General features: G+C 36.5%; 1 protein-coding gene across 4 annotated transcripts in view; it reads left to right on the top strand.

Annotated features, from left to right (window-relative positions):
• nav2b (neuron navigator 2b) overlaps nt 1-12,429 on the top strand; it is a 125,185-nt gene that overhangs the window by 99,523 nt on the left and 13,233 nt on the right. For all 4 annotated transcript variants that reach the window (XM_034305857.2, XM_034305855.2, XM_034305856.2 and 1 more), the window contains 6 exons: nt 1,424-1,584; nt 2,796-2,978; nt 5,785-5,837; nt 7,268-7,291; nt 8,919-8,993; nt 12,058-12,141. In XM_034305857.2, coding sequence (XP_034161748.2) covers nt 1,424-1,584; nt 2,796-2,978; nt 5,785-5,837; nt 7,268-7,291; nt 8,919-8,993; nt 12,058-12,141 — 580 coding nt within the window. The remainder of the gene's footprint in view (nt 1-1,423; nt 1,585-2,795; nt 2,979-5,784; nt 5,838-7,267; nt 7,292-8,918; nt 8,994-12,057; nt 12,142-12,429) is intronic.

Genomic DNA, 12,429 nt, shown 5'->3' with positions numbered 1-12,429 from the left:
TCTTTTTAATCCTGCTCACGTTATAATTTTTGCTTGTACCTTCCTTTTTAACAAATTGAATTTCTAACAAATTTACTTGGTTCTGTTTCTCAAAATATAAACAAACTAGTAGCCTAATTTAAACCACCATGACCTTGACCAGGCAGTTGCTAAGGAAGAATGAATGAAAGCTGTAAACGCATGGCATGTTAATGAATGTCATATTTGGCCACTTGCTCGAAATTAAAAAACCTTCTGCTACTGCGGCTTTTTTGTTTCATCCTGCGGAATCCCAGACCCAATGAACATGTCTAGTCTCAACCAGATACCTTCTGAACCTTTCTGGCAAAAAAAACAGTAGTGTACCTCTCATTCATATCTATATTTGTATCTTTTTTAGAACAAATGATCTGTTCATTCTGAATAATGTATGTATATTCAGTTAGATCCTTAGTACAGGGTATGTGGCACAATCCGACCATAGCACTATTATTGGCTGGAGATTTTGTGTTGGTGGTCTGTTTCTCAGTGACACTGATGTCTTTAAAATCTGATCCACTCATACCAGCAGCACACACACGTCCATATCATTTCTCACTGCTGAGAATAGTCCACCACCCACATAATATTTGCTTAGCGGTGGTCCTGTGGTGGTTCCTTTCCACTGATGGCCAGGGTGCACCTATATGTAGTGGTACCTGAAAGACAGGAATGCTTTTCTTATATGTCTTAGCCCTCATGGTTATTTGCACTATGTTCTTTTAATTTTTGTTCCTCTTAAGTCATGTAATGGACCCCTATGACATATTATCTCTTTCGTTTTTCATGTAAATGTCTTTAATCTGTCTTTGTTTGGTCTTGGCTGTACATGTGTTGTGGCCGAACATGATGCTGCATATTCCGCACTAATGATCCTTTCAGGTGTTGGTGCAATGGAAAACAACTTATATCAGCTTATGATCTTTCATCCTCTTTTCCTTATTTTTTTAATCTTAATCCATCTGTTTTTTTCTTTATCTGACGTTCTTTACTTCCTTGTTGTGTCTACCCTTACCCCATGTACCCGATAGCCCTTTCTCTTCTCCTGCTGTTAGCCCTAAATTGTTGTAACATCTTGCCGCAGAGGCAGAACAGGTAAAAGTGTTTGTGTGTGGTCATACCGGCCTGCTGCTCTAAAGATTGCTTGTGTTTTATGTGTATCCTAAAATTTGTGTGACGCGAATGTCTGGCTTTCTTGTTTATGAAGCAAACAGAAATGTGTGTTGTAGTGAAAATAGAACAAACAGAACAAAAAGCCCACTGCTTATGCATATACTGTGGAAGTTGTGTCCCTGTCCTGGAGCTACCGTTTGCATTTTTTGTTTCAGAGTATTTGAATATATGTATATGAGACAGAGAGAGTTCTCTGTACTTAACCCGGCCAATCAGTGTGCTTTTTCATTAGGTATGCTCACCTGCCACAAGGGCGGGGCACAGAAGACTCACGTGATTGGCTGAACTGTCATCCCAATGGTGGAATTCAGGACTCACCAGGCTCCTCCCCCTTTTCACCTGCCTCCACCCTCAGCTCACCTTCAGCAACACGCTTCAACTTCACTACCATTGGTACACTAAATTTACACTCTCAAACACACATTTAGAGAAATTTAATACTAATACTAATATTACTATATTATTAAAACATTTTTTATATACCACCAAACATTTTCAGTGTGCTTCACAGAGGACTTGTACCAGATTAAAATACAAGTGGAGAAAGTGATTAAAGGAGCAGTTTGTTATTTTTGTTCTCTGTTGACTGCCAGGTGAACTAAAGTTGAAGCAATAAAAACATTTAACAAGCCTTTCTTTACCTCCAACCGACCTTACTCTCTCTGTTACAACTATGTATAACTCGTGAGTTGCCTTTACGGGGTTGAGCGGTTGTTCTGGCTGGATGTCAAGCTCATTTAAGGGCAAAAAATGTAAATGAAAGCTTGAAACAAAAAGCAAAACAATCAATTGCAAGAATGCTTTTAAGTTTTTTGACCAGATTTCCGTTTGATAAACCGAAGGGTCTAACAAGAACTACGGGACTATGTAAAAGTCAGAGACCACCCTTTTGTTTTTAATCAAATGGTCATTCTTAATGATTTGGTGGCAAACAAAAATGATGGGAAAATATACAGTACAATTCCATTTCCAGTCAAACAGCCAGCTATGCACTTTGTACTTGTTTAAGCAGATCAATATTAAAGTTAAAAAATTACAGAAAGAAATATTTACAGATTCCATGCAATTCGTGACCTTTATGTGAATTATGAATAACAATAATGAATAATCATGATGGGAAAAGAAAACTCTATTAATATTGACCTGTACAGAATATATATATATATATATATATATGTATATATATATATATATATATATATATATATATGTGTATATATATATATATATATATATATATATATATATATATATATATATATATATATATATATATATATATCATATCCTAACACAGAGTGAATTGTTGTCATCTCTGAACACCAGATATTGACCTCATACAGTTCTCACCACTACATGCAGTCAATAAACACACATTATTCTGGTCTATATTAATGAAGAATGATGCAATCTTTTTTGAAATTCAGTGTAATAAGGTTATTGGTATTGGACCTTTGAAAATCTACATCAGAAGTTTCCACTCAAAACATTTGGGATGTTTATGCTGGAAGGAAACAAAAATATAGATGGTCCAATTGTCAACAGACTGGACTGAGAACCTCTTTGTGTGAGCTCTGACCTCTATGATCATTCTGCCCTTTCAGGCAGTCCCACCATAGCTGCGCAGATAAACCTGGCAACCCAGCGGCCCTCAGGCAACTCTGCCAATCAGGACGGGCCACAAGAGCAGCACGGCGACTCTCGTCTACGCAATGCCACACTCACTCTGGTGGAGAAAAACCGCACCATGAGCGGCTCCGGATCTTTCCGTGAGGTGCTGGAGGAAGGTCAGACCTGCCTTTAATCTACATAATTTAATCTACGCTTCTTTATCTATAGTCAAAGAGAAATTTGTCTATACATAATAGTGACACATTCAGTTCATTTACATATATTAGTATACAAAATAGATTATTGAGCGTAATAATAATAATAATAATAATAATTTTATATAATTAAAAAAGAATACATATTCTTATATAGCATGTAAGTATTGGGTAATATAAATACAAACCCTAAAGGAATTTTCCAGCTGTTTTGACCTAATCTACCACATCTGCAGGATGTGTGTGATTAGAATTTCACTTATAATGATATAATGGTAATTTCACTTATAATAAAGGACTAAGAGCAGTCGTTGATCTCCATCTATACATATTTTTTTTGTAAAACATCTCCACAAATTTACATTTACCTTGATATTTGTAAATGAAGCTTTAAATCTGTAAAATTTATTTGTGGCAATAATCTGTGCTTGTAAATTGCCAACATAATTATGAAAGTATGAACAGTGGAGCTCAATCTCAGAGTGAGAATTTAAAAAGAAAGATTAATAACTATTGCTAAATGGAGCAAAGGTTTGGACATTGATGTATGGCTAAACAAGATGACCTGTGTTCCAAAACTCAGGTTATTTGTAGTTGTGTTAATATTTGCTAAAAGTGCACTAGTGTATGCCAGCATTAGCTCAGCTATGATGAACTCTAGGCAATGATTTTTCACAATCAAATCAAACTGATGAGATAACTGTATGTCAAGAGAAAATGATGAATTCCTGAGGACCACTAATCATGCTGTCTTATTTCTATTGGCTCATCATATAGCTGACAAAAAACTGAATGTTTAATGTTGTATTAAATGCAATGGTAGTATTTCTGATCGCACAACACAGACATGATTGTATTGGTTGTTTACATTGAGTCTGTGCCCATGGATTAGCAAACTCAGAGAGGCTTTGTCCCTGCATTCTATTTAGATTTAGCAGTGAAAATTACAAAGATTTACTAATGTGACCTAAAGATTTACTGCCATGTTAGCTAGCTAACTACTGGGGATTATGAATATTTAGGAATAACTTTTGAAATCCTCTAAGAAATCTGGTCAAATTAGCTCATTTTAGCTAACTATTATGCAGACTTGTTATAATGACTTACAAATTCTCAGAGAAATCTTTGATTTCTAGTTAGCTAATGTTAGCTATCTGGCAGAATTAGCAGTGAAGTCTATGAATATATATGAATATGAATTAAATACGTTCAGAAATTCTGTCAGGTTTGCTCATTTTAACTAACTGGCTAGCCATAACAATGAATAGTACAAATATTTCTGAATATAACCTACAAAATTAATACCAGGTTAGTTTATGTTAGCTAGCTAGCTGGCAATAGCAGTGAGCTTACGTTAGCTACTGTTAGGAGCAACTGTTATGAACATTTACAAATGTAACTTTAAATTCCTCTTACAAATCCTCACATTAGCTTGCTGGCTAACCCTAGCTGTGAAGATTATGAAGACTTGTGGTGATGACTTAAAAATCCTCTCAGAAATCCAGTCAGGTTAGCTCATGATAGGTGTCTGGCAGGATTAGCAGTGAAGTCTATGAATATGATTTAAGCACTGTCGGAAATCCTGTCAGTTCAGCTCATATTAGCTGTCTGGCAGTAACAGTATGCTCATGCTACAGTCAAGCACTTAAAACATTTATAAATATGACTTTAAATTCTTCTCAGAAATCCTCACGTTACCTAGCTAGTGAAGATTATGAAGGCTTGTAATAATGACTTAAAAATCCTCTTACAATCCTTCCTAGTTACTTCACATTAGCTGTCTGGTAGCATTAGCAGTAACGTTTATGAATATTTATAAGAATGGCTTGGAAACACTATCAGAAATTCTGTCAGGTTAGCTGACTACATTAGCTAAAATTAGCAGTGAGGCTTCAGAACAGACGCTGTTGCGTGATTCACTCCTCTGTGACCGAGGGGCCGATGGCAGGTTTGAGGTTTCGTTAGGTTGTGCAGATGCAGACGGATTAGCTCCTTTCCAGCTATTCACCTCTCTGTCATTTTCTCTAATGGCTGAACAAATCCTGTAACTCGACTACACTGAACTACACACTCACTATAATCCCTACAGATTTTTACTGATTGAACGACTCGACTTGGCCTACACACAGCCTGATAATAAACAGATCTGATTTCAGTTTGCTATTTTCTCATAGGTTTTAGTTCACTTTCTTATTTCAGAATGCTGCCAGGACCACAACCTTATCCTCACGTGTTTAGTTACTCTCAATGAAACAAATGCCAGGCTTTAAAAAAAAATCAAGAGTTTGTGAAGTTTAAAGCTGTATCGTGGCTCTGCACTCTCGTGTCGCTGTGTCTCGCCGTGCTGAATGAGCTCTTTTGTTCTCTCCTTTTTATTAAAAGGTTTATCGGCTTGTTAATCTGTGTGGCCGTCTCTGAAGAGGGGGTTTATAAACCCTGTTATTCCAGTCACTGGTCGATGATGTCATTTGGTCTGCTTAGCAGGTTAATTGGGAAGTTTCTTTTAAAGGGCCATATGACATCCATTTTCGCGATGATGTATACACAACACAACACTCTCCAGGTCATTAGTAAGATGGAATTTTAATGCACTATCATTTTCCAACCAGCAGCTGACTAAGCACTGACGTACATCATCACGCGTCAGCATGTGGTAGCCTCTCTTTAAACTCACTCATGCTTATTGAATTTGTCATGAGATGAATGTTATCAGGCATTTGGTCTTGATTCTTTCACTTCATTTACATTCGCTCTCTTTGTCTTTCAGTGCATGGCTCTTCTCTGTCTCTGGTGTCCAACACGTCTTCTGTCTACTCCACGGTGAGTCACGCTCAGGACAGACACTCCTGTAACTTCTGTCAAAACATGTCCTAGATAAATGATGATGAATGTTGTTGTATATAATGAGTAGGTTTTGTACTGTTGATAATAGAAGATATCTTTAGTAATCTATTACTTGGAAGAAACAATGAAGCGTGGGGTTATTTTTGTTTTGATTTTGTGATTAAAAACAGCTAGTGTCAGATAGTGTTCATTTTTAAAAAGCCTGACTACATGTGTCAAGGAGTTTTGTGTCCAAATGGTGCTTCATTAGTTTTCCACAAGAGCTACAAGCCAAATATTTGTAAAAATGTACTGGAAGCGTATGACCACCAATTAGCATCAGCATACTGAAATTAGTAACCAGCATACTGAAATTATCACCTGTTTGGAGAAGTGAAAGTGCCCATGTGCTGCCCAATTACGTTTATTAATACAGAGGCAAACAAATATATAAATTCTTGTATAGGCCACAACTCTGCTATAGCCAGTATCCTTTTCTAAGTGTCTGAGGTAGCAAGTCATGTTTATGTACTTGACAAAAAGTCAGTAAGTCCTTCCATCGCACATAAAAGACTTTCAAGTCTAAGGTTGTATGTCATCTGTGCAAGCTAATTAATCTGACTAGTAAAAGTGGCAGAAACGAGTATTGTATGCTATTGGTGTGTCGCATCACTGTGAAATTCATTTTGTTTAAATATACAACCAAATAAACACTTTGGTTTTGGACACGTCTGTAGTTCTGGTTGTTGAATGCGAGAAGAAAAAAAATGCTGGTGTCTGTAAGCCTACAGCCCCTACTTATCCACCAGGCAACTTTGAATAAAAAACAAATAGCACAGACATGTAATTTACATCCACTTATTGTACTGATTTGTCCACGCAAGCGCTATTTATGTATAAACCATTTTATAAAATATCAGAGTATACCTGCTTTTATAATCTTAAATACATATATATTTATATAATTTTTTTAAAATACAAAACATTGTGTCATAGATTCAGAAACCACCCAGGCACATCTGTTTGAGATTCTTCTATCAGTACATTAGCCTTGTAGCCACAGTGCAAAACTAATGAACCAGAATTTGTACCCAAACATTACCTTACCTGGACTACTTTATTTAGGATAAGGGGAAAATTGGTATAAATCAATAAATCAATAATTTAACCTATCCCTAAATTACTCTTCATACGGTTCAGTCCTATAGGGTTAAATGTAACAGAATATCACTGCCTGTAATGCAATAAAAGAGATGTTTGTTTGTACATGTCTCCAGGGTGAAATTTAATACATTAAATTTTTCGTTAAGCCTACATGATGAGATCATATAATAAAGAGTTATTCTACGATTTCATTAAGTAGGCCCAGTGGGCAGAAATTCAACTCTATAAATAATCAGTGTCTCACTTCTCTTTCTCCTCAAAAGCCTGAAGAGAAGTCTCAGTCAGAGGTGAGATCCTTAACTTTTTCTTCTTATTATTATTATTTATTTAATTACTGCTGTTAAACATTAGAACATTCAGAGCATTGGAACACTGTTTGTGCTTTATTGAATGTTAGTATGTCATACTCACTTTCTTGTAGCTGTGTGACTCTTTAATATCTCCCTGTTTATAGTTTCTATATTAACACTAGCTGACAGAAACTATGTGTTTCCTGGATTTGTGTACATAGTTGAAGTTATTTAAGCCCGAGCCAGCACGAGCCTCTAATCCTGACCTTATTATAAGCACAAAGAGGCCATTAGCAGCAAGACTGAGGACGTAGTAGTTTTTATAACAGATTAAGAATATATTTGTAGATCAAATTGAATTAATAATAGACATTAGTGCTCAGAAGCTGTTGATTAATTGTCGTTATAGCACAGTGTGGTTGAATTCTTGAATCTGATTGGTCAGAAAGTGTGGATTATTTTTGTATAACAGCTCGGGCCATAGTTCCAGCTGTAACACGAACGACAGGTCTATTATTTATTATTATTAATATTATTAATTATATTATATTATATTAAATTAGATTACATTAGATTAGATTAGGTTATATTATTAATGTGCTCATTCTAATAGGTGATTGTTTTTATAGTAACAGCTCATACACAGGGACTTGTATGGCCGATGCTCCACATAATCTAAGGCTAATAATTAAGACAGAGAGAGAGGGAATGACTGTTTATCGCAGCTGTTGTCTCTCGGACGTTCCATAACATTAAATCTAACAATAAACTATTAAATTGTGTGATATGTTGCTCATTAATAAACATTGTAATTATTGGCAAATTGCTGTGATATAAGTGGAATAACAAGCAACAGCTGTTATACGAAAGTACGCACTTCAGGGAGGTTGCGGCACTCTGTTGCGCGTTGCTCCACATCACACCCACTGGGTGTGCATTATTTCCATATAACAGTAGCAGAAGAATTAGACACAGAAAAACAGCAGAAAAAAATAGCTTGTTTTGTGGATATGCCACTACAATGAATGTAACTAAAAATGGGTAAAATTATATCATGTTGTTTTTTAATAAATAAAAAAGTATAATCTTCTGAAAATTGCCATGGTAAAAGAAGAATCAAATACTATGTGACTTGCTGTTATAGGAAAATAATCAGCTTAGGGTGGTTACAGTAACTCCGCTTCATGTCAGGTTGCATCACACCACCCAGTTGTTGATTATTTTCCTATAACAGCACACCACCAAATTTTACTCCATACATATCAAACATTTTGTTCCAATTGGAGATAATATATATTTCTGCCCATTTTTCTCTATACAGTTAAGCATAGACAAGTAATATTTCCTCTAAAATATTAAAAAATATTTTAGAGGAAATAAAAAATCAGAGGCTTTTATTACAGAATCATGGCAGAATTTGAATTGTTTTTTTGTTTAAATATTTTTTTAAATAAATTCCTTATGTCTCAAGTGTGCCAAGAGTGTGACTGATGATTTGGATGATTCACAATCTTGATCACACAAAAATGCTTAAGCTTTGGGTTTCCTCTGAACAGGACTGGAAACACTGGAGTATGCTATTTATATGTGACTCATTGGATTTTTTTCATTGTTGTTTGTTCAGATCCGAAAGCTCAGGAGAGAGCTGGAAGCGTCTCAGGAGAAGGTGTCAACACTCACCACACAGCTAAGTGCCAACGTGAGTACACACACTGTGATGCGTGTATAGGAGTTTGCTGAAATCTCCTAAAACTGCATCATTATCTGATAATACACTAGGGGTTTTGTGGTCAAATTCAGTTTTTCTGTTTTCTAAAAATTTTTTTAGAATCTTTTTAGTGTTGTTGGTACCTCTGAGCTTCTATAGTACACGATGACGTAATAGGCTAACACCCAATCAAGTACATCTGCTCCGCAGTGTTAATTTGACAGTGTGTCACCACTGGTGGTTGTTTTTTTGTTTTGTTTTGTTTTGTTTTTTGAGTAAATAAAAAAAAAACAAGTGGCTCTGTTTGTATGAAGAAGCAGGCATAATTTGTCTGGGTGTAAGCTAATTATTCCTTTTGTTATTCAGAAATAAACAAACCTAGGGTTAGGGTTAGGGTTAGTTATAAATATTGAAATGCCTCTTATCACCCAGAGCGAGAAGAGGAAACACACACAATGTACTCAGTGTTACTTCTTGGCCTCGTCTCCTGGCAGTGTGGAGATCTGTAGGAGTTTGCTTTAGGTCGTCTGAAGCATGACACACACAAGCGTGCCTAAACACAACACACCTCTCAATAATGTGTGATAGGATTGTCGGTGTGTGAGTGTGTGCGTGTGTTTGTTTGAGATGAAGGCATGGTTGTTTCCCAAGTACATTTTACCCATTATTATGCAGCCCTTCTAGCATTTATTTATTTCTGAGCTTTTTAACTTGGATATCAGGATGCATTAGTGAGTTTTAGTTGTGTTTCTGTAGTGGACAAATCATAAATTTAGAAGCTAGCCCAGTGGGCAAGTGGAAACTCCAGTGCGCTGCCCAGTCCAATGTTTTGGTCGCCTCAAACCTAATTGACTAGCATAATGTAATAATGTATGGTGAGCTAGTTAAGTGCCTTAATACAGACTAATGGGAACAACTCAGCAATAATCCTTATTATTCTCCTGATAAAGTTTCTAAAGTAGCATAGTATGTTTGAGACCTTGAGAAAAAAGTCAGCAAGTAGTTGGTGAACATCTTGGCTATAAGCCGTGGTGTTCTGTTCTTGCATCCCAAGTAAAAATGATAGTTGTATCTGGTTAGCTTCTTTATTTTCTCTTGTTATATTAAATGCTGAGTTGATTGCTTGTTGCAGATGATAGCTTTGCGCTGGACTGGACTGAAATGAATCTGTCATCCATGCATGTTAATTAATCCACCTTGTAAAAACTGTTCTAACGATAATCAGATTGCGCTTCGGACAATGTGCGTAGTGTAGCAAGTGGTGGTGTGTTGATACCAATGACTGTATACAGTATATGGGTGGACAACAGGGCGCCATTTATTTTGGGAGTATTAGTGGAGATATCGAGGTCAGCCGAACTTGTACACAGTAGAACACTGTTCCCGAACATAATTTGTGGCGATGTAAGTTTGGCTTAAAATGTAAGTTTGACTTGTTTTCCATTCACTTACATTGGAATGGGTGGGGTTAAAAATTGTACTCCAGCCAGCCACTAGAGGACGTCAGAGACATTTTGGCTTCACTCTTCCATTCCTGTTAAGACGTCCACCCATATACAGAGTCATTGTTCATTACACATTATATTTAAAGATGCATACTAAATAAAAATGTCGTTTTGCAGAAGTCAGTAAGAGTTGGGTTTATTTTTTTTCTGGTTGTTGAACCTACTTAGGGGAAACTCTGAATGAAAACTGTTTTTCCCAGGCGCCCAGGCTACTGATGACCCTGTACAGTCATGCTGTTCGTGATTATGTATTGGCAAATATAATCCAACTGTGTATTGTTCATTGAATGAATGAGGTTCAAACTGTTCGAGGAACTGTTCGGTGGTTAGCGTGAGGCTTTTGGCTGGATCTACTCTGTGGTTTGTATTTATTTTTCTTAGTGAGTAGAGACAGTTCGAGAAGAGTTTGAGGTGCATATGAAGGGCAGAAGACAGGACCTCGTTAACATCGTCTGCTGTAATGATCATGAAGACATCGAAGATTAACGTTTATGAAGCAGCTCGGTTTTGAGAACTGAAATAAGCATTTTCAGGAGATAAAGGAATGATGGAGCACTGCTGACATCTTTTCAGATATTATCATTGATTTTGAAGTTTATTGAAAAAAAAAAGACAAAATCTTACAATTGCACAGTGGATATGTCCTGCAGCAAGACCACAATCTAAAATATGCAGTTCCACAGTTTGCAAATATTTGGAAACAAAGTTTTAACCTGACCATCTCAGTCTACAGACATCTAAAAAGTTAATGAGGATGATGGGGGAAAATATTAAAACTCACAGGTTCACCACTGTTCAAAGAATATGAAAGAGGATGACGTCAGTCAGCAAAGAAAAGGGTGGACGTGCAAGTTATTAGAGGTTATTTATATCACACTTATAAATGAAAACTGATAGTTATAGTACATATTTTTACTAATTATTTGTTAACATATAATATTTGACCATTTTTGTAGCTTGTATGAAGTAATTAACTTTTGTGGAAACCAACAAGGGTGTGCAAACTTTTGCATTCAACAGTATTTGAGCTGAGATCTGGAGGAAGAATATATCCTCGTAAGAGAAGAACATTCTAGAGCATTCTATAAAGCTGTCAATTGAGTGTCTATGAAGCAAAATCTCTCAATACTGGACTATCAGCATGTTGGAGCTCATAATAGCAAGAAATACACACAAGATAGTTATAAAATGCCTTTTTATTATCTATGAACCACTTTAAGAACAGAATAAAGTCTCACAATCCTGGCACAACCTCTGCCAGTGAACCATCTTGCACCACTTTAAGTGGACATGAATGCTGTAATTTTGCTGAGAGCTGAAGGCTGTTCATTACAAGACAAAATGTTCCATGCAGGAAGAGGACTGAGTGTGTGCTGGTACTTGCTCAGGCAGGTTGCAAAAGGTTATCATTTCCCAGCATGCTCCTGTGGCCAAACAAACCAACTGTGTTTGGACAGACAGGGATGAGTTGTTGTTATGTTGTTTGATGACAACAATAATGTGTGTGTGTGTGTGTGTGTGTGTGCGTGTGTGTGTGTGTGTGTGTGCAGGCTCACCTGGTGGCGGCGTTTGAGCAGAGCTTGGGCAACATGACAATCAGATTGCAGAGCCTAACCACGACAGCAGAACAGAAGGTAACTGTGTTTTAACAATTATTACTACCACAGCACTGTTGAATTCTTAATTCTGAGATGTATTAGTTAGTATTTGGTGGAAGGAGTCTCCAGTGTCAGAGCTTTGTACCTGAGGTAAAACTATAAGTTTTGCACAATGGGAAAGTTTTCAGGACAAAGGGCTTTGCGCTTTGAGGTTTCTCAGTAGCATGGCAAGGTGTGTAAACAAATGTTTACACCTGCTATAACGTAAAGGATAACAGGAACTAACATTTTATGAGTGTTAACAACATTAAACGTAACTGTTAA

The sequence above is a fragment of the Pangasianodon hypophthalmus genome, chromosome 7 (assembly GCF_027358585.1).
Source record: "Pangasianodon hypophthalmus isolate fPanHyp1 chromosome 7, fPanHyp1.pri, whole genome shotgun sequence".
NCBI classification, from domain to species: Eukaryota; Metazoa; Chordata; class Actinopteri; order Siluriformes; family Pangasiidae; genus Pangasianodon; species Pangasianodon hypophthalmus.
The sequence above is the reverse complement of the archived record's forward strand: the minus strand, read 5'-3'. Positions and strand labels throughout refer to the sequence as shown.